This window comes from Emydura macquarii, unplaced genomic scaffold (genome assembly GCF_026122565.2).
Source record: "Emydura macquarii macquarii isolate MOO-44397 ecotype Brisbane River unplaced genomic scaffold, CSIRO-AGI_Emac_v2 contig_3062, whole genome shotgun sequence".
NCBI classification, from domain to species: Eukaryota; Metazoa; Chordata; order Testudines; family Chelidae; genus Emydura; species Emydura macquarii.
In genome coordinates, this window is record NW_027133199.1 from 1,662,466 (window position 1) to 1,689,329 (window position 26,864).

Below are 26,864 nucleotides of genomic sequence, written 5' to 3' on the forward strand. Positions count from 1 at the left end.
TTGATTTGTGCTGGCTAAAATGGATATGCATTTTTGTGCTAATGTTATTTCTCTTGCCAATTTCCTGCAGTCCTTTTGAAGATTTCAACATACAGTAGCTACTATCAAAGTAAAATACAGTGCATTTTTTTCCTACATGTAGTCACCTATTTTTAGCCAGATAACATAAGTTGGGTCAAATTAAAGCTTTAAAGAATTTTAACTTTTATAAAACCAAGTTTACTAAATGCAGAACAGTATAATTTTCTACAAAAACACTGATTTTATATATACCTTTTTATAAACAGGTTTTAAAAAAAAAAAAAAAAAAAAAAAAACTAGAGAAACTTTTTGTTTGAAGGCTAAGTGTATAATTTTAGAGAACTTTTAAAATAAGTACACTATATTTAAAACACTATATAAATCAACATTTGGGATGAAGGGTCAACAGGGGTTAAACTGTCTGTCTTTCTTGACAGAGTTCATAAGTGTCTTTCCTAGCTGTACTTGGAGAAGCAATCACAGTGTAACTTGGATATTAAAACCTCCAAGGAAACCATCAATAAGAGCTGCTAAGAATTTCACAAGTTTTTTTTCTTTAGGTGTTAATTAAATGATCATTTAACACTGAAATGTAAACACAACATTTTCATCTACTGACAGCATAGCCTATTATAAATCCAGGATAATAAAAGTCCTGGTGTTAATACTCTGAACCAAGTTCCCACAACACTCTAAGATGCCTTGTCGTGTCTAAGGTTAAGTATCTAGACACAAAACAAAGATTGCGCCTACTCGACTTCCAGTTCAATTTTCCCATCGCCCAGTGACCTAGGTAACACTTTGAGTAATAAAGAATAAATTTAATTTCTTCAGCATTTTGTGAGGATTAGGAACAATTGTTGGCCTGCAATGACTTTTTATCCTTGGATTCTTTTTCTTCCAGAGCATTCCCCCAGTTCTAAAAGAAAATTCTGATGGTTTAAGACATAGAACAAACAGAACTTTAAATTAGGCTTTTTTCAATCAATTGGAACTGTTGGAGGGGAAGCAATCAAGCTTTCTTTGGACTTTTCTCAGCTATTCAGTTACTTTGAGCTTTAATCTTCTACCAGCATAAGAAACCTACCATCATGGGGTGAAGCTCAAATATTTTTTCATTTTTTCCCCTGGCCTCATTTATTCTTCATTTATTCTTTCTTTAATCAAGATGGCATTGCTACACTTCGATGTCCACCTAGTGGAAGCTGAGACTTACAGATGTCCTCTTTATAATAGATTTCACACCATGCATCTGTACCATATAATAATGGTATTTCCTATGACATGCCTTTTTACTTTTCATTACTTCCTTCACTGAGATTCAGTTTCCTACTTAACTACTGCCTGTAAGGTTTCCTATACCATAGTTTACCAAAGCTTTCAAGGTTAACCCTGCAGGAACAACCCAGTGACTGAATCAGACTGGCCATTAGCTTGATTATAATTTAGGTGATCCAAGAAGAACTGCAACACATTTCTCTAACTTTTATTCAGAGACTCTTCTCCGCCCCCCCCCACCCCCCATCTCCCAATATTCAATTCTATTTTGACAGAAACCCTGCAAACACAAAACTTCCACCACACCCCCACTTACACAGTCTAATAGACTTAGATCATTAGGCCAACAGTTTAAGTAAAACTCCCCATTAAATTAAAATAAAGAAATACAAAATTTGCCATGACTAATAATTACTTAGAAGAGCTAAATGAGACTTGTATCGTTTCAACAGACATATTTAAATTCTAATAGCAAATACTATTAGAGGTTTCAAATACCAGAAGTGTTTATGTTAGTACCAGGAGAATGGCCTTAAGCCACATTTTTGTTTGCTTGCTGTTTTCAACATGGCTTTCAAATTAAGGTTAGAGAATGGCCTTAAGCCATAGTTTTGTTTGCTTGCTGTTTTTAAACATGGTTTTCAAATTAAGGTTAAGCATGACTATAAACTGTATTGGAATGTTTGCTATAATGAAAATCAGCATTTATAAGTGTCCTTATAGATGCCTGTCTGCTGAAAATAGTAGACTATTCATTCAGATAATGTAAGGATTTATGATTCGTCCATTACCAGAGGTTAGTATACAGCCCCAAAAGTCTACCCAATTTGCGGTTTCATCCCACTGCAAAAGGAAGTATTACTTATAAAAAATTAATTTTACATTTTTATATAACTAAACTAGAGAATGTAAGGGGTACATTTAAAAAGCAACTTAAATTCACTCCCCCAATTACCTCAAGCTAAAATTTTGAAAACCAAACACGGAAGTTGGGTAAACCTTTTGTTTCACTGGTGAAACAAAATATTTGTTTCAAGATGAAAAGTGCAATAGCATTGACCAACATTTTAATTGTTGAGTAATTGATTTAATATTTAGTTCCATATTTTTTCACCTATTCTGTAGTAACCATGTTATGCTAGGTGCTGTCCAAAACACAAGAGACAATATACAACTAAAGTAAAGCAATTGCACATGTCCTGAAAATATACTGTACTTTATTCTTTAATAAAAAATATCTTGAACTATAATGAGCAACTTAAAAGTTAATTCTGATTGTAGCGCTATTACCATTTTCAGCTTTAACCCCTACACTTAAACTTGAGACTATTAGTGGAATCAGAATGAACCTTTAATGTACACCTACCATATACCCAAGTCCCCGTCCTTCCCCTCCCCCACAATTATGCCATAAACAGTTAGTTATTTGCACTGTTGAATATTTTTTGCTTTTCCTCCCATTAGGATATAGAAATGTAAGATTCATGTCCTGCAATCCCATACTCATAAACTTAGTCCTTACTTATTCAATCCTGCAATCAGGCCCCTGGTAGCCTACTTTTTTGTTCACTACTTTTCAAGGGGTGACAGTCTTAAACGTCAAAGCCTTATAGAAATAGAATGAGAGTTCCAGGCTGAACTAAGCAATAGGGCAAGAAGAGAAATATACATACAAGACAACTTATCTACAGAGTCTCTGTTCTTGGTACAAACAGTGGTCCTGATAATCTCTTAAAAGATTGCCTTCCGATTCTTCCATCCTAGAAAAAAGTGCTAAAATAGAGGTATCAAGATTTAACAGTTGACCTTAAGTTGCAAGGTAATTATATTTTGGAGAATACACACTTCAGTTACTGTACTCCCTACAAACTGGCTATGTGCCTTAAAAGGCAAGAAAGACTATTTCCAATATCCATCAATATTTAATTAACAATTACTAATTTCTGTAGTTGTGGGTTAGTACTACAACAAAAATACCTTTGTGAGTTATTTAGCAATGGATCTACAAACTTAGTCGGACCAATTCAGTTTTGGGTCTGCATTCTAATTACATGACCTTTTGGTATTAATATACTATGTTCAGTGAATTGATTTAGCAGAGTTATGATAATGGTGTTCTTCCACTGCCAAAAAAAGGAAGACAATCCCCTTAGTGTACTATTACTGTAAGAAGATGTTGTAATTCACAAAGTATTAGTTTAAAATAATTACAATATTGCATATCTACAAATGACCATAAAACTGACATTTTATATGCATATATTAATTTTAGTTGTTTTTATTTCAAATGCTTCACAAAATCAATATTTAGCAAAGAAAATTAATCTTCCCTGGGGTTTATAATAGTCATTTAAAGAACTGAAACCACTGGATCACTAATGAGCTCCCGCCAATTCTTATCTAACTTTTATTTGTTAACCTAACTATTTATATGTGAAGCGATTTAAACATCATTAGCGAAAAAAACAAATAAGATTCTAGCTTTCCATATCTTCGAGGTTTAAAAAGATAAGAAATCACACTGGCATTATGGAAGCATAAGATTTATTTGTTTCCATTTACCTTCAAAAACAGAAGATTGAAGTACAGATTTTGAAGCAATTTATTAGCATTTTTCATTTGCTAAAATGCATATAAACAAGCCATGAAAACCAAAATGATCTCACTAATGCTTGAGCAAGCATTTCCTCCAATTAGAAGAGCACACAATATTATATCAAGTTTAACTTGCGGTATCATTTTCTGATATAATACCCCTCTTTGAAACTGATTGTTGTTCACACACCACATACTGAAAGGTGTAACTTTTAGTAAAAAGTATTACAGCATATACATAACAGCTGAAACCTACCAATTACTGCTCTAACAAGCTACTTCAAAGAAAAGAACCATTCAATAATATTTCCTACTACAACTGGGAATGCATTCTTCTTGTGCATCGGATTTTTAACCTCCAAACCACCTGTTTCTACTTCGAATACAAATAGCCAGAAGCTTTAGTATAAGGAGACTCAGCATCTCTAGGAGTTTTCATAACAGAATACTCTTTGCTTTGTCAAAAGGGATTATCAGATGATTATAGACAAAATGTTTTATCTACCAAGTTACTAATAAATCCTTGTTTAGTATAATTTTTAGAAGGAATACTGGCAGAACTGTGCATTTATTTAAGTATGTATACAATTACACAGGTGGAAATGAAACAAAGCAGCTTAAAAGACATTAAAAACGGAAAGTTGTTCTTCCAACCACTTGCATGCACCATCTTTTTCCTTCTCACCTCTGATTGGTTTCTATTTTAAAAGTAGGAACCAAAGCATGTTAACTTGTGACAGCTAAAGAGGTACCAACTCTAATGATGTTAATAGCAGGTTCTCTCATAGCAGTTACAAAAGACATATGACAGCCATCTGAAGAATTTTCATCCTCTTTGCGTCAAACATCTTCAGTGTTTCCAGCAAAGGAAATCAGCGGTAGCTATCATGGTAGCTCACTGGATGAGTAATGATGTCGATCTGACTGGACAACGGTAACCGTAGCAACTGTAACCTGCAATTCCTGCGTAACCATTGTTGGATTTATTGTGGCAGGGGCCCAGGAGGCCAAGAGTAAAATGAAGCACAGAACTATGGTGTCTGACACATCCAGTACCACACACTTGAATCATAGCTGGCAGAAATTAATTCAGGAGGAATTTTTGCAAGGGCTCCCCATGCAGTTTTCTGCTTTTATTCTTGACTAAGAGGATCTTAAGCCACTAAGCAGACATCACTAAACTGGGTGTTTCTTATAGTCAGATTACATTAAGAACTTTTCTTTTAAATATGTGAAACGTCTTATTCCAAATACACTTAAGAAAGGAAAGGTGTATTGCAGAACAGAGGTCTTGGTACCTAGATTAAGTTTACATTATCCCCTGCAAAGATTATTTATTCAGAGTCATTATAGCTCAATGTAAACAAATATTTCTGAAACAAGGTCAGCTAAGGTATGGAGCTCACCCCCATCCCAACTTAAAAAAAAAAAAAAAAAAAAAAAAAACCCTGCTCAAATCAAATTGTACAATTTTAATGCTATCTAAAAAAGTATCTTTTAAAGCCAAACTCTCAAAAAGCTTGGGACATAGCACTTGATATCCTGCAGCAAATGGCAAAGCAATGAACTGTGATCTAACAAGCCAAATTAAGTAGTCAAAATCTATTTGCCTCAGATAAGACCCACTAGGCCGTAATAGTTTTTTATTTTTAAGATACTATTGAGGACGTTGGATAAGTTAGTGTTAGTAGGCACATGGGTCATTGGAAACAATGCAGGCTGTTCTCTCAATGAAAAACACTTTTTGAACAATAGCTTCATACAAAAAAGTTTAATTATTATCCAACAGGACCTACACTAATGGTATCTATACAATATTGCTACTTTGTCAAAAATCCTTATTCTGCAAAAAATAGACATTTTCAAGCTCTTCTTGAAAAATCAAGTTTAAAAAGAAATTATACAAAATTATTCTCAATAGACCCACAAGTATTTATCATTATTTTTTTTTAAAACCTAGTACCACAAAATGGAGTTTTTATGCCAAATCATCTTTCCACGTCAATTCTAAATAGGAAATCTTTTACTTTACAGTATAGCTTAAACTAGCTTTAGGAATATTTTCCTGGAACATAGTTCATCTTCCTCCAGCATTGTCTGAAAAATATAAACTAGATTTTCAAAATAGAGAATATTTAAGCAGACAAAATTATGTACTGTCTCTTTTAAATTCTCGACCTATTGCTTTCCTTTACTTATACTTCCCATCTGTCAACAAGTGCTTGTAATTTTATTACACTGTCCTGTAGTTTATGCAGAGTTGGTATTATTTTACAGAGTTCTGTTAATGGACTGGATAAATGGTAATGCTATTTAAACTAGTCTCTTGCTCCAACAAACACAGCTGCAACTGTACTACTATTTCTGAGCAAACATCTTGACCTGAACATGCAGTGCTCTCTCAACCCGTCCAAAGAGAAATTGGAGCAGACAGCAAAGGGAAAGCATAGCCGGCTGCTGGCGGCAACCAACCATGTCTAATCATAATTCATATACAGTGTACCCTGTCTCTTTTATATTGCATCTATTCTACACAACAAACATATGTGCTTCTTCACCTGGCATCTCGTTTACAGTCAAGGGTCAAATGGTAATTATCATTCACAGAAGCTGAACAGCATACTGAGGAACTTATAGTATACACACTAAAAAACCTTAATAGCTAATATGGTAATTTGGAAAATTATACATGCATATTTAAATATTTAGCACTTTGGTACCTAGATAACTTTAATTCTCCTTTTTTCAAAGAGACTATAACTCTGGATGCAGACATGGAGTTCCTTCACATACTCAGTGTAAAACAAACAAAAAAACCCACAACATCTGTGGCATGGTGGTCAAGCTACATAAAATCCAAAGCCTCCTGATCATGCACAATTAACATACATCATTCCTGAAAAAAATGCCTACTTTTGCTGTTCTGACATAATTAAGCATACAGCTAAACTATATATTTCACTTCAGTAGTGTATTTTTAAAAACACACGTGTTATAACCAGACATTCACTTGCATGGTCTGATCAACAATAACCCTTGGGCAGAAGAAACTGAATACTGTTAAGGCAGCCATCTCTTACTTTCCACCAGATACAACATGTGTATTAGTGTGTCCTGGATCCAAAAGAAAAGAATAAATTTTAAAAAACAAGTATCTACCAAGTGTACAATTCTAAATAAATCTATTCAAATTTGAGTATGCCTTAAATGTACATCCATCCATTTTAATCTGCAAATTATCTCATTGCTATTGTAAACAGAGTAAGATTGAACAAAGATTATCCTAAAGGTGGAATAAAATAAGACACTCATATCTCGCATCCTTCCTGATATGAAAGTACAAAATTTCAGGTCTAATGTTTCCATGCTTCCTTGGGAAATTTAAAAAAAAAGATTGAAATTACTAATCTGTAATAAATACTGCACACATACTGTAATATTTCAGAGATGTGTGCTCTAATCTAACTTTGTTAGATGAAGGAATTTATCAGAGTAGAATCCCTCAGCATACTGCTGTCTAGTAATCCAATAAGTGTTTTATCTACAGAAAAAGCTTTTGATACAAAAACATGCATCAAAAGCATAAGGCAAATAAACAGGTAAAATATATGGGATTAATGTGTCTGTGGCTACCATTTAGCCATTTTAAGATTCCCATTTCATATTTGAAAGAAAGCAGGATGAACCATTTAAGGAAATGAGAACAGAAGTCAACTCCCAAAAGTGAAACCTTCATTATGAAAATTTAATTGACTCTCCTCACCTTCAAGAACATCATGAACTGGAGTGAATTTGGTCAGATAGGATGGCTATTCTTCCCTCATTTTCCGTCTACACGAGGGAATAATACCAGGAAAATCTATCCTGACTATTCACTGCATACTGAGGAATAGAATATCTGTTAGTTTGTCCAACTATTTTATCCATTTAACCTATAACAATTCCAGCAGAACAGTCCCACACAAAGCCTACAATGAAACATCAAGCATGTGTCTGATTGAAACAAGCTTCAAATTATGTGCTGTCTTTTCAGAGCTTGTTGTAGTTGAAGTGTCATGCTGCGTTCTCTTCTGTCCTACCTACTATGATTAAAGCAATTAAAGTTACCTTGAAATGTATTTTATTGAAATCAGTAGAGACTGCTTTGTGTGAGATTATCCAAATCCACTCCACATTCATATTACAAAGGAAAATAAATGGACTCCAGAACAACATTGGGCTGCTGTTTCAACATTCCAATTTAAAAATATTAAACAATAGAATCAGAAGCAACACATACACTGCACTTTGTACAGTTAACATTTTTAGCTAGCAACCTTTCACACTTTTCATTTTAGCCATCTATGGAAACAGTAGGTTATCACTATGATTTCCAGTGTAGCAACAGGTATATAAAATGGCAATACAGACTATACAGTAGTAAGAACTAGGAATGCTTTTTAATCCAGCATGCAATGTATAAATACAGAACAATTTCCCAGAAACAAAATTACGAACAGCCTTTGTGTAATATCACTAGGCCAATACTTGTAAAGCCATTGTTTTCAGGTTTTTTGTGCTTTGCTGAAAGACAAAGAAAAAAAACTGGGAGAAAAAACCAAACTATTCTTCCACCAAAAACTCATTCACACTTTTGGAAGGAGGAGAGGGGGAAGAGATTAGAGCTCTCATACGTGAGCTAGAAAATGAAAAATACTGTAATCAAACAAAATGCTCAATTGAAATAACTGACATTGTTCTTGACAAGGCAAAAATAGAGGAGCACACTGCAGAAAAAGACTAAGAAGCAAATATGTTTTATTAAAAGTAAAGTATGCTATGGAGGACTTGCAAGGTTTCCAAAATTAACCATAGATTTTGACTACTTACAGCCTGTATAGCTTTGGCGTCCCCAGAAACAGCAATTCAGAAAGCAGTTGAAGATTATTTCTGTTTAGACGCCTTTTGAGAGACAGAGAGAAAGAAGAAGTTAGATTACAAATAAAACAATCAAATGCAAACATTTTGTACAGACATGCCTGTGCTATAACAAACTGTATATATAAAGCAGAGAAGAGGTACGTACTGATTGGTCCACTAATGGTGACATGGTCCAGCAGTAACTTTACTATGAGTTGATCACATTTTCTGGTAATGTTAGTCTTTCATAAAATGAAAAAAGGTATTTTCGATTTATGTAGTCTAGCTTAATCACCAAGTCAGGAATCTATCATGTATAAACAAAAAATCAGCACAAAAAAGGTACCATTTCTCCACCATCTCCGTTTTCATCTTTCCAGTGTGAAGCAGCTGATACAAACATATTGTGGCCATCAAGATTATCCAAGAGCACATTTTATACATTGCACACATATGCATCACTGCATACAAGTTATGTGATTATGTAAATGTAATTAAAGATCCATACATTGTGACTGTGCAAAGAGGCAGAGAAGGCTGCCATGGAAAACTTAATTTCCTGACTTTCATGTAATTAAAGTCAACTTACACTTCATACTAAATAGTTTTGAATATCATTTTTGTGTTTGTTGTAAGACTATGAAAGTAAATCGGAACATTGCTGGGTGGGAGGAGGGTTGAAAAACACAACCATGACTGCATATGAGGAAAAACTGGAAGAGATCTATTTGTATACGAGATCTCACTCAGCTACTAGGTCAACCCAGTTTAGTCTATGAAGTGGGAAATTCAAAACCCACGGTAGTACAGCTGGAGGCAATTCATTGCCAACTACAACTTAGCCATGAGAAATATATACAAATTATTAAGACTTATAATTAAGATCAATTTTGCTATCACACAACAGCCCTAGATCAGGTCGTCACATAATTTACGTATTAAATCCAAGACTGTTTATTTAAGAAAAAAGGAACAGAGGCAAAGCCAGGCACACACAAACCCATAAGACTATTTGTTTGCAAGCAACCCATCACTAGTCCTAAAGCTGCAGTTTACAAAGACTCAATTTATTCATCCCAGGTTACACTTGCAGACCTGCATGGTATTAGGTGAGGCTCTGTTTTATAGCACTAGCATTAAGATTATGTAAGTCACTAGACAACCAGTAGACTGACAACTTTCCTGCAAGGAAAAAAAAAAAAAAAAAAAAAGGGTGAGCAGGAAGCAGGTTTGCTTGCACAAAATAAGAAATTTTAACTCTTTAGGAAGTTATGCCTGCTTTAAGGAACATCTAAATCTTCTTGAATTCAACTTCTTCAGTTCTCACTATAATACAGGCTTTTCCAGACTGAATCCTTTTCAATTTGTCAACCTATCGTGTATACTCAAAATATAGTATAAGGCTCCATCCTCTAAAGGATGCGTGTGGATAACTACTCCAATGAGTAGTCCCATTGAATTTAATGGAACTACTTGCTGAAGTAGTACTCAGCAAGTAGTTGCACAAGTTCAATGTGACTATTCATGCAAGTAAAGTTATGCACACACAGAAGTGTTTCCAGGATCAAGGTGCCTAGAGTGTCTGCAACTCTGTTGTTGAGTAAAACTGTTTTTGAAACAAACAGTGCCAAAGCAGTAGTCTTGTTCAGTTCTAGATATTTAACAATTCTGAAACTAAAAATAAAGCTATTTTCAGTCAAACAAGAGAAGTCAAATTTTTACAGGCCAAAGACATGTCATGTTCACACGGCATCGTTTAAAAGAAATTGGGGAGAATTTGGAAGAAGGATGTTAAGATAGTGGGAAGAGGAAAGTTTAGCAGTGACAAGTGAAGTGTGGAAATTCAGTTTACAGAAAGAAGCACAGAAAGAGTACTTATGATCTGTCACAAGTTGCTATACAAAACAGGAGCTCTGATCTTAGAATTCATGTTTCTGTATTTCCCATTGACTTTAATATACATTTAAATGCAATGCACAATCAGGTTCTTGTAGTGAATCATCAACATGGGTTCATACATGGCATTTCAGCACTTCTGCTTTTAATTCTCACCAAAAAAAAAAAAAAAGGGGGGGGGGGGAGGGCAGCTAACATGTCCTCAACTTCACATAAATGTGGTTTTAGTTGTGGATCCATTATTTTTTTTAAAATAAGTTCATTGATTCAAGTGATCATTGATATGAACTAACGAAATTTAACTCTTTCCTGTTTTCTCTCTCTACAATGAGGGATGTATTAAAACAGGAAGGTGTTAATAAAACTATTTTAAAAGTGGCAGTTCAGCATTAAGTCAAGAAGCAATAATGTGGGAATAATAGAAGTACAAGTGAAAGTTAGGCCTGTGGTTAAATAAAACAGAAAAGTCTTATGTATCCCTGCCCATCTTGTTTTTGAAAGTCGTATAGTTAGGACTTAATCCTGCAAACCCATACTTGTAGATCAGAAATCAATGGGACAACTTGCATTAGAAAGGACAACTCTCACATTCAAATGTTTGTCCGATGAAGCCTCTAGGACTGTAAGCTATTCACTGCAGGGTTTTCTAGTCTTGCATTTCTTTAAAGTACCTCTCACAATTTGGGGACATTATATAAATATATTAAAAACAAAGTCAATTGCTCCATTTCTGATTTAGAGCAAAAGCACCATTTTGACTTTTAACAGAATGTAGGTATAACTATGCTAATATAAAAATGAGGACCAGTTATTAGTGCCATGCTATTGGTTGAGATTATGCAAAGGCTTCTATTTAAAAAAAGAAAGTTATCTGTTGGATAAAAAATCCATGACACAGACAAGGTGGGTGAGCTAATATCTTTTATTGGACAAACTTCTGTTGGTGAAAAGACAAACTTTCAAGCTCCATGGAACTCTTCTTCAGACCAGACCTGAAGAGATTTGTCGAGCTCAAAAGCTCACCATTCTCTTCACCTTGCCTCTCTCATATCCTGGGGCCAACATGGCTACAACACCACTGCAAATAGCAAGACATGCCAGTCAAGTGGTGATCCCGATTATACAAGGCTGACATATTTACAATGAACATCATTTTAAAAGTAATTAATACAAACACACTTTATGCTTTTACAGTGCTTTCTATCCAAGGATCTCCAAAGCATTTTACTAACATTCAGCATTTACAAACATTCAGCCTCGCTAATAGAGTTTATAGTTCACACAGCACCCAAAAGTATGCTAGGTCCTTTATAGACAAACTAAGCGACAAATGGTGCTACACAGATCTTACAATTCAAATATTTGGACATCAATAAGTGATCACTAACTATTGTGAAAGATAAGGCAAAGGGAGAAGAAGCGTTATAAATTAGTTAAGTGTACAGACATAGTGGAGTCATTGGTCATCGATCCATAATTAAGATTATGAATGTCAAAATGTCACCCTTAAAACATGAATTCAGCTTTTGTTATGTATGAAGAAGGTTACGATTTTGTCATTGTTAGTAAAAGTCACGTACCGACAATGGGTAATACACAAAACTTCATGGGCGCCGGTAACCTATCTGTGACTGTTCCTAAAAATAATATAGCCCCGGGGGAGGGGGAAAGAGGAGGCTGACCGGATGTTACTGAAGCCCAAAGGAGGTGAAGAGACCTAACCCTGCTGCAGGAGGGAGAGGGTCCAGCAATTGCCACCCCTGGCAGCTCCAAGCTCCAGAGAACCCTGCTGAGCATGGCAGCTTGGGGCTCCACCCACAGTGACAGATCACCCCCCATCGCCCACAACAGGTGACTTCTGACAGCTGCAGGGCCACCTCTGCTCTGGGTCCCCCCCACAGTGGCTGGGAGCTGCCACCCACAGCAGCTGAGAGGCCTCCCACCAGGCTGACAGCTCCAGCCTGCTGCCTGGGACTGAGATGGAAAATGTCTCAGAAGTTTCTGGAAGGCACGGAATCCACAACTACCCTGACATAATCTTAGCCTTAGGTCAGAAAAATAGTGTCTTCCCCAGAATTATAGTTCTTGCTATTTGAGCACAAAGTTGAGAATTTACAAGTAAATCCAATAGTTTTACAGAGTATTTCTTTAAAAGGGGTCCCACAAGAAATTTAAGCACTCTGCCAATCCTTTGTCCTAAATTCTCAATCCAGACATCCTCTAGCTATACAAATCAGCACTCAAATGAGTGACCACTTTCAAAATAGCTGTAACTTCCTATTGTGCTCTGTTTTTGACAAGTGGTTGCCCTTAGCAAATATAGTAACCACCTCTTCTCCCTGGCTCCTTACAGTGCTCCTTTCTGCCTCCTGACAGTAAGCTATGGTGGACATTTTCAGAGAGTAATTCTTTGGGAGTTTCTCTAAAGGGGAAAATTGTGAACCAGCCTCTAGTGAGAGAGAATCTTTCAATAATGAAGATGAGAAAAAGTTACCTTTAATGCTAAATAGGTCTGTTAGACTGCCCAGCCCCCAGGGCTCCTCAAAAGGAAAGGCATAAAGTAAAACTGAGGACTCAGGCCTGGGAGTTGATGGAGGGGGGAATTTGGAATGTACACAGTGGCTACTTTTGTAGTGCTCTGGCACTACAAAAACCATCAGTAAATATTGCTTAAATGGCTACTACATTCCAGCTGGTTTGTGCTCCTCTAGCGTGGTATAAAACAGCTGCAAATACCCAAATGAATTGGACCCTGAAAGTTTAAATTTAAAGTTAGTGTAGGGTAGGTGTGATTCTTCTAGATGTTGTTAGTGTGTATCCCACTGCAGGTGTGCATGCAAGAAGAGTTTGTTTTGTTTCCTTAATAGCAGTGTCCATCACGGCTGCACATGTGCCCTGTGCCTCCTTGTGCTCCTGTGTGGGGGCATAAAGGGCGGACTGGCTGCAACCTTTCCTCTCTTTGCAATTCAAAGCTCATAGTAGCTGAGGACTCTGGATAGGGATGGAATAGGGGGATGGAAAGTGGGACATGACACTGATTACATCTCAGAAGAATCAGTAATTGTAGGGTAAGTAACCACTCTGTCACATGTGTCAATGTGGATCCTGCTGCAGCATCCCGTGAGGATAGTGGAAATGAGGACTATCCGCCACATCAGTTGAACAGCAATTGTAGTACTGTTCTTCCAAACTTGGCATGGGACCTCAAAGCTGAACCCAAGATTGTGTTTAACAAACTTCAGTGGGGTACTGCACACTGCTGCCTTACAGACTTCTGATATTGGCACATTCCAGAAGCAAGTGGAGGAAGTTGCTTGTGCACTTGTGAAGTGAGTCTTGATATCTGGTGGAAGAGATACACCAGCAAACTGATAACACAGGACATGCACTGTGTAATCCATTTCAATGTTGTTTCTCATCTCAAAGTTTGACCTTTAGAACATCCAACTATAGCCCAAAATAGATGGGGCAATAGTCTGAATGGTTTCTTCCTGTCAATATCACAAAACAATTTTGGATACATCTAGTGTGGGTAATTTCTTCTCTCCCAATGCCAAATGTGGTTTTGAGAAGACAGATCAGCTGACCTATTGGTTTTAAGTTCTGAAACCACTTTAGGACTGAATTTCAGGTGAGAGATAGTAGTCTATAGATCTTACCACTACCCTGTATAGGGAGGTTTAGCGAGAGCTTGAAGCTCATTCACTTTGACTGAAATGATAGCAAGCAGGAAGACAGTCTTCAGAGAGAGATGGTGTAAAAGGCACCCTGCAGTTCAAATGGAGATTCCACAAGTCTCAGGAGGACCATACTGAAGTCCAGCTAGGAGTGGGTTCCCTGACAGGCATGTGTGTAGCTGTCCTCTAAGGGACTTCAGAATGTGTAATGTGGGAGAAGACCGCCAAACTGCACAAGTGAATGACAAGTGAGATCAATACAAGGTGGATTTTAAAAAGTAAAAGGCCAACCTGTTTTAGGTAAAAGTAATAAAGGATTTTTGGTAGAGGCCTGGACTAGGTCCAGGGCTTTTTGGGTTATCAACATTGAGAACCTCTTCTACTTGGAAGAATACGTTCTTCTGGTAGATATTTTCTGGCTTTGTACCAGGATTTCTTGGACCTGCAGGAGCAGTCTGTCACTCACACTCAGCCATTGAACAGCTATCCTCTTAGGTGTGGAGACTGTGTGGACGGAGTATCTGGCCCTCCAAAGACTGAAATCACATCTGGATAGTCTAGGAATTAAATCAGAGGCTGAATGGTCAATCTGTGAGCTCTATGCCAAAAAGGAGCTATCAGAATGATTGTGGCCTTGTCTCCTTTGATCTTGGAAAGCACGCTGAAAATCAGGAATTGGTGGGCTGGCATACAGGCAAGCCTCTGTTCCACTGCAGGAGGAAAGCAACTGGTAACTACACTGAATTCAAACTTCTTCTGAAGAAAGAGCTATAGCATTTGGTATTCTTTGTGGTAAACAAATCTGTTCCATGAAGATGCCAAATGGCAGCATCTTATACTGGTAAGGATTCCATGAACCTCAAACCATCATGAACCTCAAATACTTTTTGTGGGCCAGGTGCACAGCTATGTGGAAGTATGGATCCTGCTGACACACATCAGTTGTTTGATTAGAAGCAATTTCAGCCCCGGATCCCTTGACTTGAAAGTCCTTTCATAGAGGAATTTGCACACCACATGCTTATCAGGGATGCTGGTCAGTCACTCATTGCAGAGAATCCTTGAAATATTTTCTGGGATCTGCTCTGTGGTCATCCTCACAATTAGTTAGGTTATGTATCTATTCACAATCTTTCTTACACCAAATAGTGTGACCTGTTTTCACAGTTCTTAAAATCTGAAGGTCAACACTATTCACTATGAATACATTTAAATGTATTCAAAAGTTACAGGCACGATCCTGCAGTTGCTTCAAATTAAGGGTAGGGATTGAAGGATCAGATCTGGTGTTTTCAAGTGGCACTCCTCACCTGTTAGTGATGTTGAAGATAGATATTTGTTGGACTCCCATTACAGCCAGTGTTACAGAGAACTGTTAATTTGTTTCCACCCTGCTTTAATACTAGTTTAGCAAACCAAAAATCCACCATAATATTGTAAACTGTTTACTCTGTTTGGTCAATATTAAAACAGGATGGAAACAAGTTTGCGGTCATATGTTAGACTCTCATACAGCCACTGTTACAAACCTCACTTGCTTACTAATGCAGTAGGTGGTCAAAAATGCTATTTGCATTTTTGGAAAGTTTTCATGGACAATTATTTGCATTTCAGGTTGCTGAGCTGAGGAAGAGTGGTACAACTTCCCTTTAAGGCCATGGACCAGACTCTCCACTATCTTACATTTTGTATAGTGATTTTACATTGATGCAGGGCATGTGCCACATAACACTGCCACCAGTTTAAATGGAGAATTTCCATTTGGTAGTTGTTTATACAGGTGCAAATGGTGGAAAATCAGGCCCACATAATCAACTCTGCTTTGAATACAAGGGCCCATGCTTTCTCCAAACAGGGGCATCCATGGGTATGTCTCCATTGCAAAGACACACACCCTGCAATGGGTTACAGAGTCTGGGTCAACTGACTTGGCTACTGCTCTGGAGCTAAAAATAGCAATACAGATGTTCCAGCTTCAGCTGGAGCCCAGGTTCTGAAACCTGGCCATGGGAGGGGCAGGGGTGTCAGTCTCAGAGCTCAGGTCCCAGCCCAAGCAGGAACTTCTACACTTCTATTTTTAGCTCCGTGGCATGAGACCAAGCCATGAGACCAAGCTAGCCTGGGCTCTGAGACTGCGGGGCGTTTTAATTTACTTATTTATTTTGCAGTGTAAACATAGCCTAAGGGTACATCTATGCTGCAGTTAAACACCCATGGCAGGCCGGGGCCAGCTGACTTGGGCTTGGGCTGTTTAATTGGCCTGTAGATGTTTGGGCTCAGGCTGGTGCCCAGGCTTAGAGACTCTCCCGCTTCACCTGAGTCCGCTGATAAGGGCCAACCATGGGTGTTTAACTGCAGTGTAGATGTGCCCTAACTCTCTCCACCCCCACTTTATGCTACCTGTCCCACAGTGCTTAGCTCCCACAAAGAATTAAGACAGACATTCCGTTAATGCACATCCATCAATTTCTTGTTAGAGGTGGGAAAGGGACTGAAAAAAAAGGCATTCTGTTCTTGGATTTCACCAGCTTGGGAAACAGGAAATCAAGACAGCATTGGAACCTATGTATTCAGATATATATAAGCAGTATTGTGCAGTGATTAATACACGATATGGTCCCATAAAATACATCTCCCTCTGGCTCCCCCAATCTTTACCCCTTTTAAAAAAGTATAGTTTGGGTACAGATATTGACTTGTATATTGAGAGGAATTGAAATAAATGTGAAGGTAATGCCTTGTCACAGCAGTTAGGAGAGTCTGTGCTAAAGGAAAAGTGTGGAAGAAAACCTAAAAACTAGAAGTTGTTAGGCAGTGTTAGTTCATTGGCAAGGTAACGATGGCAAAAGTATGTGCAGTAGGAGATTGCTCTGGTTTAAACTTTGTCTTCAGTTCCATAGGGCTAAAACTCAGGAACCTAAATTTGTAGTGGAAGATACTGAATAGGGAACCTGTGGAAGGATTTAAAAAAAATGGCATAAGATGATTAAATATCAGGCAAGGATGATCTTGCAGCAATATTATCATGGAAATTGGGGGAAAAAGTTGAGAGTCAGAAGCAGAGGAAAGAAAGGTACAATTGAATAAGTGACCAGTGACAGATGCAGATGAGATATCTAGAAATGGCAAAGAAAGAACAGATTTTCAGATAGAGGGGGGAAAAAAAAAAAAGTGTGACAGCATTTGGAGACAACCTACATGTCCTCAGAAGAACAAATTTGTAAGCCTGAGTCACAAGGATACTTTTGCACACAACACAACACAACACAGACTTTTACTTTTGTATACATTTGCCTAAGTGAAGCAGATAAAATTTTTATATTAAATGGCATGCAGTAGAAAAGGAAGTAGATGTTCCCATATGGATCTGACCAGAGGTCCAGCTAAGTGTTGTCCTGTCTTCAACAGTGGCTAGCACTAGATGCTGCAGAGGATGGCAGAAGAAATCCCCCTAATGAAAAAAAATCTAACCACAGGAAAAAAAGTTTCTTCAGAATGGTGTGTGGGAATGTAATGTTATGAGTCACTGACCTGAATGAGAGTCATTCAGGCAAGACCTCCTTGCACTGCTTTTGAAGTGTACCCATAAAAATCTACATAGAAATTGCAGTTAAAAAGAAGAGTACAGTGGAAATTATTTTTAATTTTAATACAATGCAAGTGCCCATTATGCTTCCACATTGTTGTCCTGAAAAGCATGCAGACAGCTTTTTTTTTTGCCTGGTAAACATTCTTAGTAGAAGTGTTAGAGTAGATATAAGTTGCTCTGCAACCGATTGAAGTGTTATATAAAGTACAATTAATACTTCCCAGCAAAGCTTTCCAGGAAGTTTAAGTTCTTTGTCTAGAACACACTAAAATAAGCAATATTTTAGAGTTTTAAACAAAACTATATGCAATATATTTTTGTAGAGCCAGAGATGGTTTTAAAATTTTGTAACCGTGCAAACTATCCATTTCAGAGGAAGTAAAAAAGGAGAGCATCCAGCAAACACTGTCACAAAGGATGAGCACAAAACAGATGTGGGAAAAATAAACAGCCTTCCTGACTTGGAATTTGTAAAAAGGTCTGCAAAGAGCAAACAGGACTTCTCACTGCAATTTGACTTCTAGACCCATAAAAAGAGTCCCATGAGAAACTAGACTCAGATGAATAAAATATACTGCTAACAGTAATATTGAAAAGTTACATAAAGAGTTCACAACACTTCCAACGAGAGGATTTTACTGTAACAGCATTTTGTATTATTCTGAAGTTAAAATAATGGTGACACTAATCTGAATTTAAAATCCTTTAGTAACAAAAAAAATTTTAAACAGGTATTTAAATGCTTTAGCCATTATTTAATGTTGTAATACTAGGAATGTTGTAGAGACTGAAAATTTTGCTAAAGCAACTCCAAAAATCTTAACACAGGATAATTCCTGTAGTAATTTAAAAACAAAAACAAACTACAAATACAGGTGCCTCAGTATAATTCCTACAATTCTTGAGAGGTGGAACTTGCATTCCTTTGCTAAGTGATTAGCACCGCAGGCTTCTTGGTCTCCTCCCTGCTCAAAGATAAGAACTGTGCTATGTGTCGCCCTTAAACTATGTAGAATTAGCTAGGAGGAGGATTCTCCACATCTGTGATGAACAAGGAACAACATTTTTCCTTCAGGCCTGTTCAGCAACATATTCTACACCTGAGCTCATTACTTTTGTGCCACCTACAACAGATGCATGGAAATACTAACTCTGAATGCTGACATTTACTAGACTGCTAGCCAAATGAATGTTTATATACCCACTTAATCTCCAAAGGAATCAAGTTTTCAAAAAAAAAAAAAAAAAGTCCCCAGAAGTAAAGTTTCCTAAATACATGCAGGTTGTATTTTACAAAGCATTTTTGGGGTCTGGAACTATAGTCCTTTTCAATTTACAAACAAGGAGTTGCTAGCACTAACGCCTCATCTCACAGAGGTTTCATTAAAAACGGACAACAAAAAATCCTCTCAGTAACACTGACAAACTGTAAAACATTGTCAAGGTCTCATTCATAATGTACGTACACTAAGGGGGAAAATGCAGTCTCACTATTCAGTGAATGTGATACCAAATTCTAAGTAAAATTTTGCTACTAAAAAAGAAACTTCCAGTGCAGTTTCCTTTAAGACAGTTTTAAGGCCAGCCTTTTGCCAGCCTTACTCCACAGGGAGTTGATTTCCTTGGGACTATCTGAGGAGCAATATGAATAAAGATAGCAAGAAATGCCTCTTAAGGCAGAAAGTGGAGCAAAGATATTGTTTAGTTAACATCACAGCAGTCACATGAATTATAGAGCCGTAGTAGTGGCTCAATAATTAAGTCTGAAAAACGGTCTCCATTCTAAACCCAGCATTGCTAGCTTACACCACCACAAACCTAGACAATCTCCTTTCTTTCTGGAATTTCACATTTATGCTTATTACGAGATCAAATACAAGTTTGAGGTTAATCAGAAAAGCTGATTTTAGTTATGCAGTACTGCGAACTCTTGCAATTGTATTGACAATTTTGCAATTTTTTCCTTAAAGCCACAGATCCTAGGGAATGGGATTATGTAAGAATCTCAACTCATGTCAAAACAAGTAAGTCTTTCTTTGAAACAAAAAGGGCTAAAATTCTTGAAACATGAATCCTAAATGCTCAAAACTCAAAAGGCCAATTAAACCCAAAATGTAATTTTAAAAGTCTCTTTTGGGGGCTGACTCACAAATGCTTGGAGTTGGCTTGGTTAGGGTACTTAGAAAAATTGGTGATATTCTCTCTTGAAAATTGTATTGCCCTTCATCCATCGCAACTCAAATGCCACAAAAAAATGTCAAACTTGTGCCACAGATCAATACCCAATGAAATGCTAGTATATGTGCTTATTTTAATTTTTAGCCTGTGTCCATTATCATGGTTAGGCATGTAACACTAGTCACCAGTGCTAGAGTCACGCCTGTTACTATGAAAGCTCATTACATTAATTTCCCTGACGCAGTGACCTGAATCAGCTTTCTATTCCAGCTTCACATATTGGGGGAGAGGTGTCTGGAGGAGACATACTCTCTCCTACAGTAAAAAACAAACACAAACAAACTATGTGTGTTTTTGTTTGTTTAAGATATTAGGGACTATATCAAGTATTTCTGCATTAATAATGTAGTCTCAGATATTTTGGGACCATTGAAAGAGTCATACAGCCAAACCCTTTAAACTCTGTAGGCCAAACTTTAAGAGTAGTTAGGGGTCTACATAGTTTATCATGGATCTTACATGTTTCACAGTCCACGTTCTGACAACTATCCCTCACTGATACAGTTCCAACATTCCAATATTGCCCAACTGGGGTTTGTTTTTATTTTACACTATTAAGAAACTTTCCTATTTATTTGAATTAATCATGCTTTTATGAAGCCATATTCTCACTTTGAACTATCTATTTTTAAAGATTGTATGAAAACTCATTTATGCCTGTACAATGTGATACCTCCTAATACAGACCACATGCACTATATTTTTGGGACTCCATTCTAGTCTCATAAAAAAAGTAGTCTCAACCACATAAAATAATATGGAGAAGATTATCCTATCTTGAAAATTCTGCTATTGCACTCAAAGACCTTTTAGAATTTTCAGTGATATGGACCATGCATTTGAGGTTAGAATTATGCCCTTGTTATACAAGAAGTAAACTTGTCACAAGTTTACACACAGTATTTTTCTTCTGACACAAAACTAGGGAATAGAGCAAAGTAATGTTCTTCAAAGAAAATCATACTTTCTTTCCTTACAGCTAAGCACATGCTTGAAATATTGTAGGCTACAATACCTCATACATAACCATGGTATCTGAACAACTATAAATTTAAAATTATTCATCCAGAATATGTACTAACAACTGTAGTGACTTAGTGCTACTGGGTCAAACCCTTCAGTTTTCATGTAAATGCTGCCTTCACCACTACTTCAAGGAACTTGTTCTGAAAAAACTACTGCTCCTTTCCACATTAATTAAAGATTAATTTACACATTGAATAAAGGACAAGAACAGGCAGATTTACACCAAATACATCATTCCCTAGCAGAACTGTATGCATGCACTTTGACTTTTAAGTAGTTCTCTACCACTTGTCACTCTAGAAATAACTACATGAAGTCTGCCACAAAACAGACGGTTTATTCTTTAAATTCTTCTTTCCAAGACTATGAAATACAGAATATATAAAAGGTAAGGAAAAATACATGTTCAATGAACTTCATTAAAGTTTGAAATCACTGATTTCACTACTAAAAAAAACTTAATTCAAACTTTTAAACATCATATTTAACTCTGCTGTTACAAGATGACATTGAGTGAACAAGATTGCATCCTAGATTATGAAGACAGAATTAAATTATAGTAGCAAAACATCTTCATAATCTGTTTCAACAAAACATGCATCTACAACTCCTATACTACAAATGATTTATAAAACGTCTGAGCTAGCAGCTCTTTGAGTTTTTGTCTGATGTTTCACCACTTGGTCTTGCAAATGTTTACACACTCGAGTAAACTGACTCACATGAGTAGTCCCCTTGAAGTCAATGGGCTACTCATGCAACTCAAGTTATGCACATGCATAAGTGTTTTCAGGATCAGGCACTTAATTGTCATTTTAAAAGCCTACTTCTATCCCTGCCACATTCTCCACTATATCACCTCTCAGCAGCATGCTTCTTCCCCCAGTAAGCATTTCTCCCCCATGGAGAACATCCTCTGGACATATGGCATGGCTTGAGTATGATTATCTTTCCTGGTTTTCCATTTTGGTCACTAAATCTCAATGATTAAAAGACACTAGACAATTGCCTGTTGGTAGTTGGAGTCTTGCTCTACTTACTCTTCTTGCCCTCTTTCTACAATCCCTGATAAAAAAACAAACCCAAAAAAACCTAGACAGAACTCTTGATTATTCTTTAATACTGGCCTAGAGAAAAGGACTGCAGTCAGAGTAACATGGTTGTCACCTTGGAGTCCTTCCACCCCACCCAATACAGAATTTTCTTTTTCAAAGACCATCTGATATAGCTGAATCAGGTGAAGACATCTGCCATGACAGTTTTGGGAAAACAACTGCAGGCATAAACAGATTAATCTGAACCATGAATTACTCGATGAGAAGGTCCTGCTTCATTTACTTGGGAACAGTATACAAACTGAGCAATTTACAGGTTGTCTTAAAAAAAAACCATGGAGAATCAAATAAAGTTGTTTCCTCCAAAGTGAAGAACAAATCCTACTCCATTATACCATACAGACCCAGACTAACCACTGAAGACAATGAGTTGCTCTGTATTGATATCAGAGTACTCAGAGGAGAATTTGACCCTTGTTAAAGGAAAACATGAGATCCTGAAAAATTGTTTGATTCAAAAAAGTCTTCTGCTATTAGGATTTGAGGAAAGAACTGAGTGTTGAGTCCACTACAGGGTTTTCTGGGCTTTAGCAATTATCCTCAACACAAAACGTGATCTTCTCCTTAAAGTAGAAATGGGCCCCCCCCCGCGGGGTTGTTTTTTTTTGTTTTTTTTTTTTAAATAATCCGTGGTCCATTCTCTGGTATGGTGGCTGCTACTAGAAAAATCCTAAGAAATAGAAGAATGAGTATCATCCTATTATAATTTTCTCCCACACTCTACACTGAGTAAAAGATTTTCTTCATCAGAAACTAGCCATTTGCATAACTTTCACGCTACCATCTAAGAAAATAGGTCCGATGTTGCTCAAATCATTGCAGATGACACTTAGGTAGTAAGATTTTTGGGGGGATTTTGGTAGAGGGGAAGACGATAGGAAAGGAAGATTATTAGGTGCCTAACTTTTTGTTGTCATGTAAGAAAACAGAGGAACAGTTTTGCTTTTCAGAATAAGCAACAGAAAGCATTGTGTTCTTGTTAATGAGCCAAAAGACTGTCCGATTTTATCACGGCACCACCTGTTCCTTGACAATGGAAATGTCCAGCGTTTATTCCTTGGTACATAACTGAGCTCCATAATTCAAGTGTTCCTTTTAAAAAAAAAAAAAAAAAAAAAAAAAAAAAAGCTATAGACCAGATTCTGATCCTCGCAAATAAATGCTGCTCTTTTCTCTCCAGACCCTGGCCCAAAATGAGTAGCCAGATACGCTTCAAGTGGTCCCACTAACCTTTGTGGGGCTACTCACATAATTAAGGGGTTTCTAGGTACATTCAAGGTACATTTCTAGCCCTTATATTTGTAAAGGTGAACCAAGTGCTATCAGGTGTGGTTATTTCTTCCTGAATTTGTTCATATCCTGAAACAATGGCTGAGAGCATAAACTGCCCTGATCAAAATAGACTATGAACACGGATGCCTAAAAATGAGTTTTTTCCATATCAAAATTGTTAACTATTTCACTCCTAATCATATGAGCAGAAACGTCCAGTTAAGGTGCTTACCTCACAATCCTGAACTGCCATCCTCTCAGGCTCCCCTGGGGCCAAAAGCCCCACCTGCCCCCTGGCTAGCTGCCAAAACGTTCAGTTTCCATCACTATCTTGCCCCCATCAGATTCTATCGTACAGTTAGGCATTATCAGTACATATATCTGTAGCCAACTGAAAACCAAGAATGCAGAGACAGCATAAAATAAGTTGCATTTAATATAAAAAGTTGGGGCTACTGCAGTGACCAATTCATTTTTATTTAAATAAAACTTATTTTTAAATCTGAAGCTGTCATGAAATTTCTGCTAGAATAGCGGACTATATATCTAGCTTGCCACAGACTACATTGGGTCTTTTATTAAATATTTGTACATAACACCATATATGCATAATGTTATACAACTATTTTATTTTTTTCTTATTAAATGAAACCATACTATAGTTGGAAATAAATTCCTTTTAATAATTGTTTAAGTCAAGATTTTTTTGACCTAAATGTATATTTGTGTATTTATACTTCGTTAGTGGTTTATTTTGGTTTTGCTTTAGAAAGAGGGTTCAAGAACTGGAATTTTTTTCTCCTTTGAGCTTCTCCATACAGAGCTTGATCCTGCAAGGTGCTGTGTAACTTCAACTCCCATTGATGTCAATGGGATTGAAGAGAGTCAGCACCTTGCAGGATTGAATCTGCAAAATAGTACACACACTGCCAAGCAATTCTGTGGAAGACATAGGTTCACTGGTGTAAGGGGTATTTATGAAACTATTGGTTTGCAAGTTCCGACCCTCTGAAACATGAGCTGCTCAACATGGACAGAGATTTATTTATCTGGGGAAGGGAAGAAGAAAGGGGTCTCTTTGTAATTTGTTAGATAATTATTTAATATAACTTGTATGTAATATTTGGAATTCTCATTAAAATCCTTAGCATAACCGAAAGACATTACATTTGATACAAATGATATCTATGTTTACGTAACTAGCTTATAAACAAACTAAGTGTAAGCTACAGTCAATGGCTCAGGGAGCCTTTGTTCATAATATTAAAACCACTACATTACATCAAAGATGATTTGACAGCAGCTAGGCTTGCTCACTAAAATGTGGCATTCTACATTTAAAAAGCATGCATCCTTTGGACACAACATCCTTGCTATTTTATGTATGAAAAAGGCAAACATTTGAAGAGAGTATCTATAAGTTTCCTAAGAAATGGTTTTGAATTCCAGAATCCCAAGGAGATTAATTGGCTGTCAGATAACAATGTGCCTCCATCAGATGGACTTGGCACTTGTAAACAAAAGGAATTTTCTCAGCTTTTCCTCACAAATATGAAATATTTGCTCTTAGCCAACAGCTGGGCTAACTTAAAGAGATCTTGCATATATATTAGTTTCATTCAAAACTACAACTCCTCTCTCCCACCTCAAAACATCTGACTGGATTACAGAAGGGAAAAAAAAAAAAAAAAAAAAGAACTATGATACCGTTAGAGAAATAGCAATACCTTCCAGACAGCCAGAGGACAACATAGTATATAACTAGATATCTAACCAAGTTTAATAAAAGAAATAATGCAGTTCAAGTTGATTACTTGAGAAGTGTCACCATAAAACTAAACCCCCCAGTTAAAAAACCCAATACCCTTGACATCAACTGTGCCATCTTGAAAAACAATTTTCAGGAATTAAAAATTTAAATAGCCATATTAACATTTGTAAGAAGTCACTTAATATACCAAAACTTAAAGAAAAGTATTTGATAGAACACAAAATTTAAGTTAATAATGATTTAAAATCTCATTCTTGGTACTCCCATCGGTAACATCACTTAATCAGTTTAAAAGAAGTCAGTCATTAATCAAAAACATAACATTATGATTTTGTATTTAAGTTTTATATTAGATAAGATTGTCAAGAAATGTAGCACAAAAATAAAAAATATTTAAAAAGAGCTAATTAAGTCTACAAAGGGTCCTTACCATAGGGTATTCAGGAACAAGTAGAATTATAAAATACTTTAGTTGAGTAACATCAAAACATATCAATAACTAAGACACTGATCTTCTGAAGTCTTTGAAATATTCATACTTATGCCTAGTCAATCTTAAAGTAGGACTGAAACTGCTGTTCTACTTTCTGAGATTAAAGTCCAGAAACCAGATTTTGGAATATTGTTAAGCGTCTATTCTACATATTACCCCACACATACCACAAGAGCAAAAATCTTAAGGTTTACTAACCCCCTAGACCTTGTATAAAAAGCTAAGACTTTTTTTAAAGATACTTTATAAACAAACTTTTATAAAAAGGCATTAATAAAGGAAAGTAAGTTTTTTCAATTGCTCTGAAAAAGCTTGACTATGCAGTTCTCAAATACACGGTCAGAACACATTACCCAATTTCTGACAGCAGCAAAATTGTTACATGATAGCACTTTCACTTTGCAGGTGCTTGAGGGAACCTCATTCCTCATAATGAACCAAAAACTACACACTTATTCATAACTTATGTGATCAACATATGTATTTCTACAGTTAAACTGAAGTTGCTAAATCAACTTTTCTGTGATAAGTTAGAAGTTCATCACTAGCCTTATGTTTGTATTCATGTGAAACTACTTTAAATATTAGAGACAGCAGCTGGGGATACAGAGCATGAAAAAGTTAGGAAGACACCATAGGCCAGATTCTTCTCACTTATACTGGTGTAAATCAGGAATAACTATGGATGTTAGCAGGGTTACATTGGTGATAGAAGAGAAATCAACCCCCAAATATGTAATTTCAAAAAGAAGCCATACAATATAGGGCCTGATCCTTTGGGCCCCACGCTTTAAAAAGCAAAGTACTATGCTGTATTACTAAAATATGCTTGCATATCTATTGCATGGTATTGAGAATGCAGAGGGTGTAAAATATATTTTACACAAGGCTATAGATTATTAGAATTTTAATATATTAAAGGCTTCTTACCTTTAGAGACACAGTATTGTACACAACATAGTCCATATATTTCTACAACTATTTTCATACACAG

At 36.5% G+C, this 26,864-nt stretch overlaps 1 protein-coding gene across 2 annotated transcripts in view; it reads right to left on the reverse strand.

Annotated features, from left to right (window-relative positions):
• SLIT2 (slit guidance ligand 2) overlaps positions 1 to 26,864 on the reverse strand; it is a 370,853-nt gene that overhangs the window by 337,350 nt on the left and 6,639 nt on the right. For both annotated transcript variants that reach the window (XM_067530343.1, XM_067530344.1), the window contains exon 4: positions 8,764 to 8,835. In XM_067530343.1, coding sequence (XP_067386444.1) covers positions 8,764 to 8,835 — 72 coding nt within the window. The remainder of the gene's footprint in view (positions 1 to 8,763; positions 8,836 to 26,864) is intronic.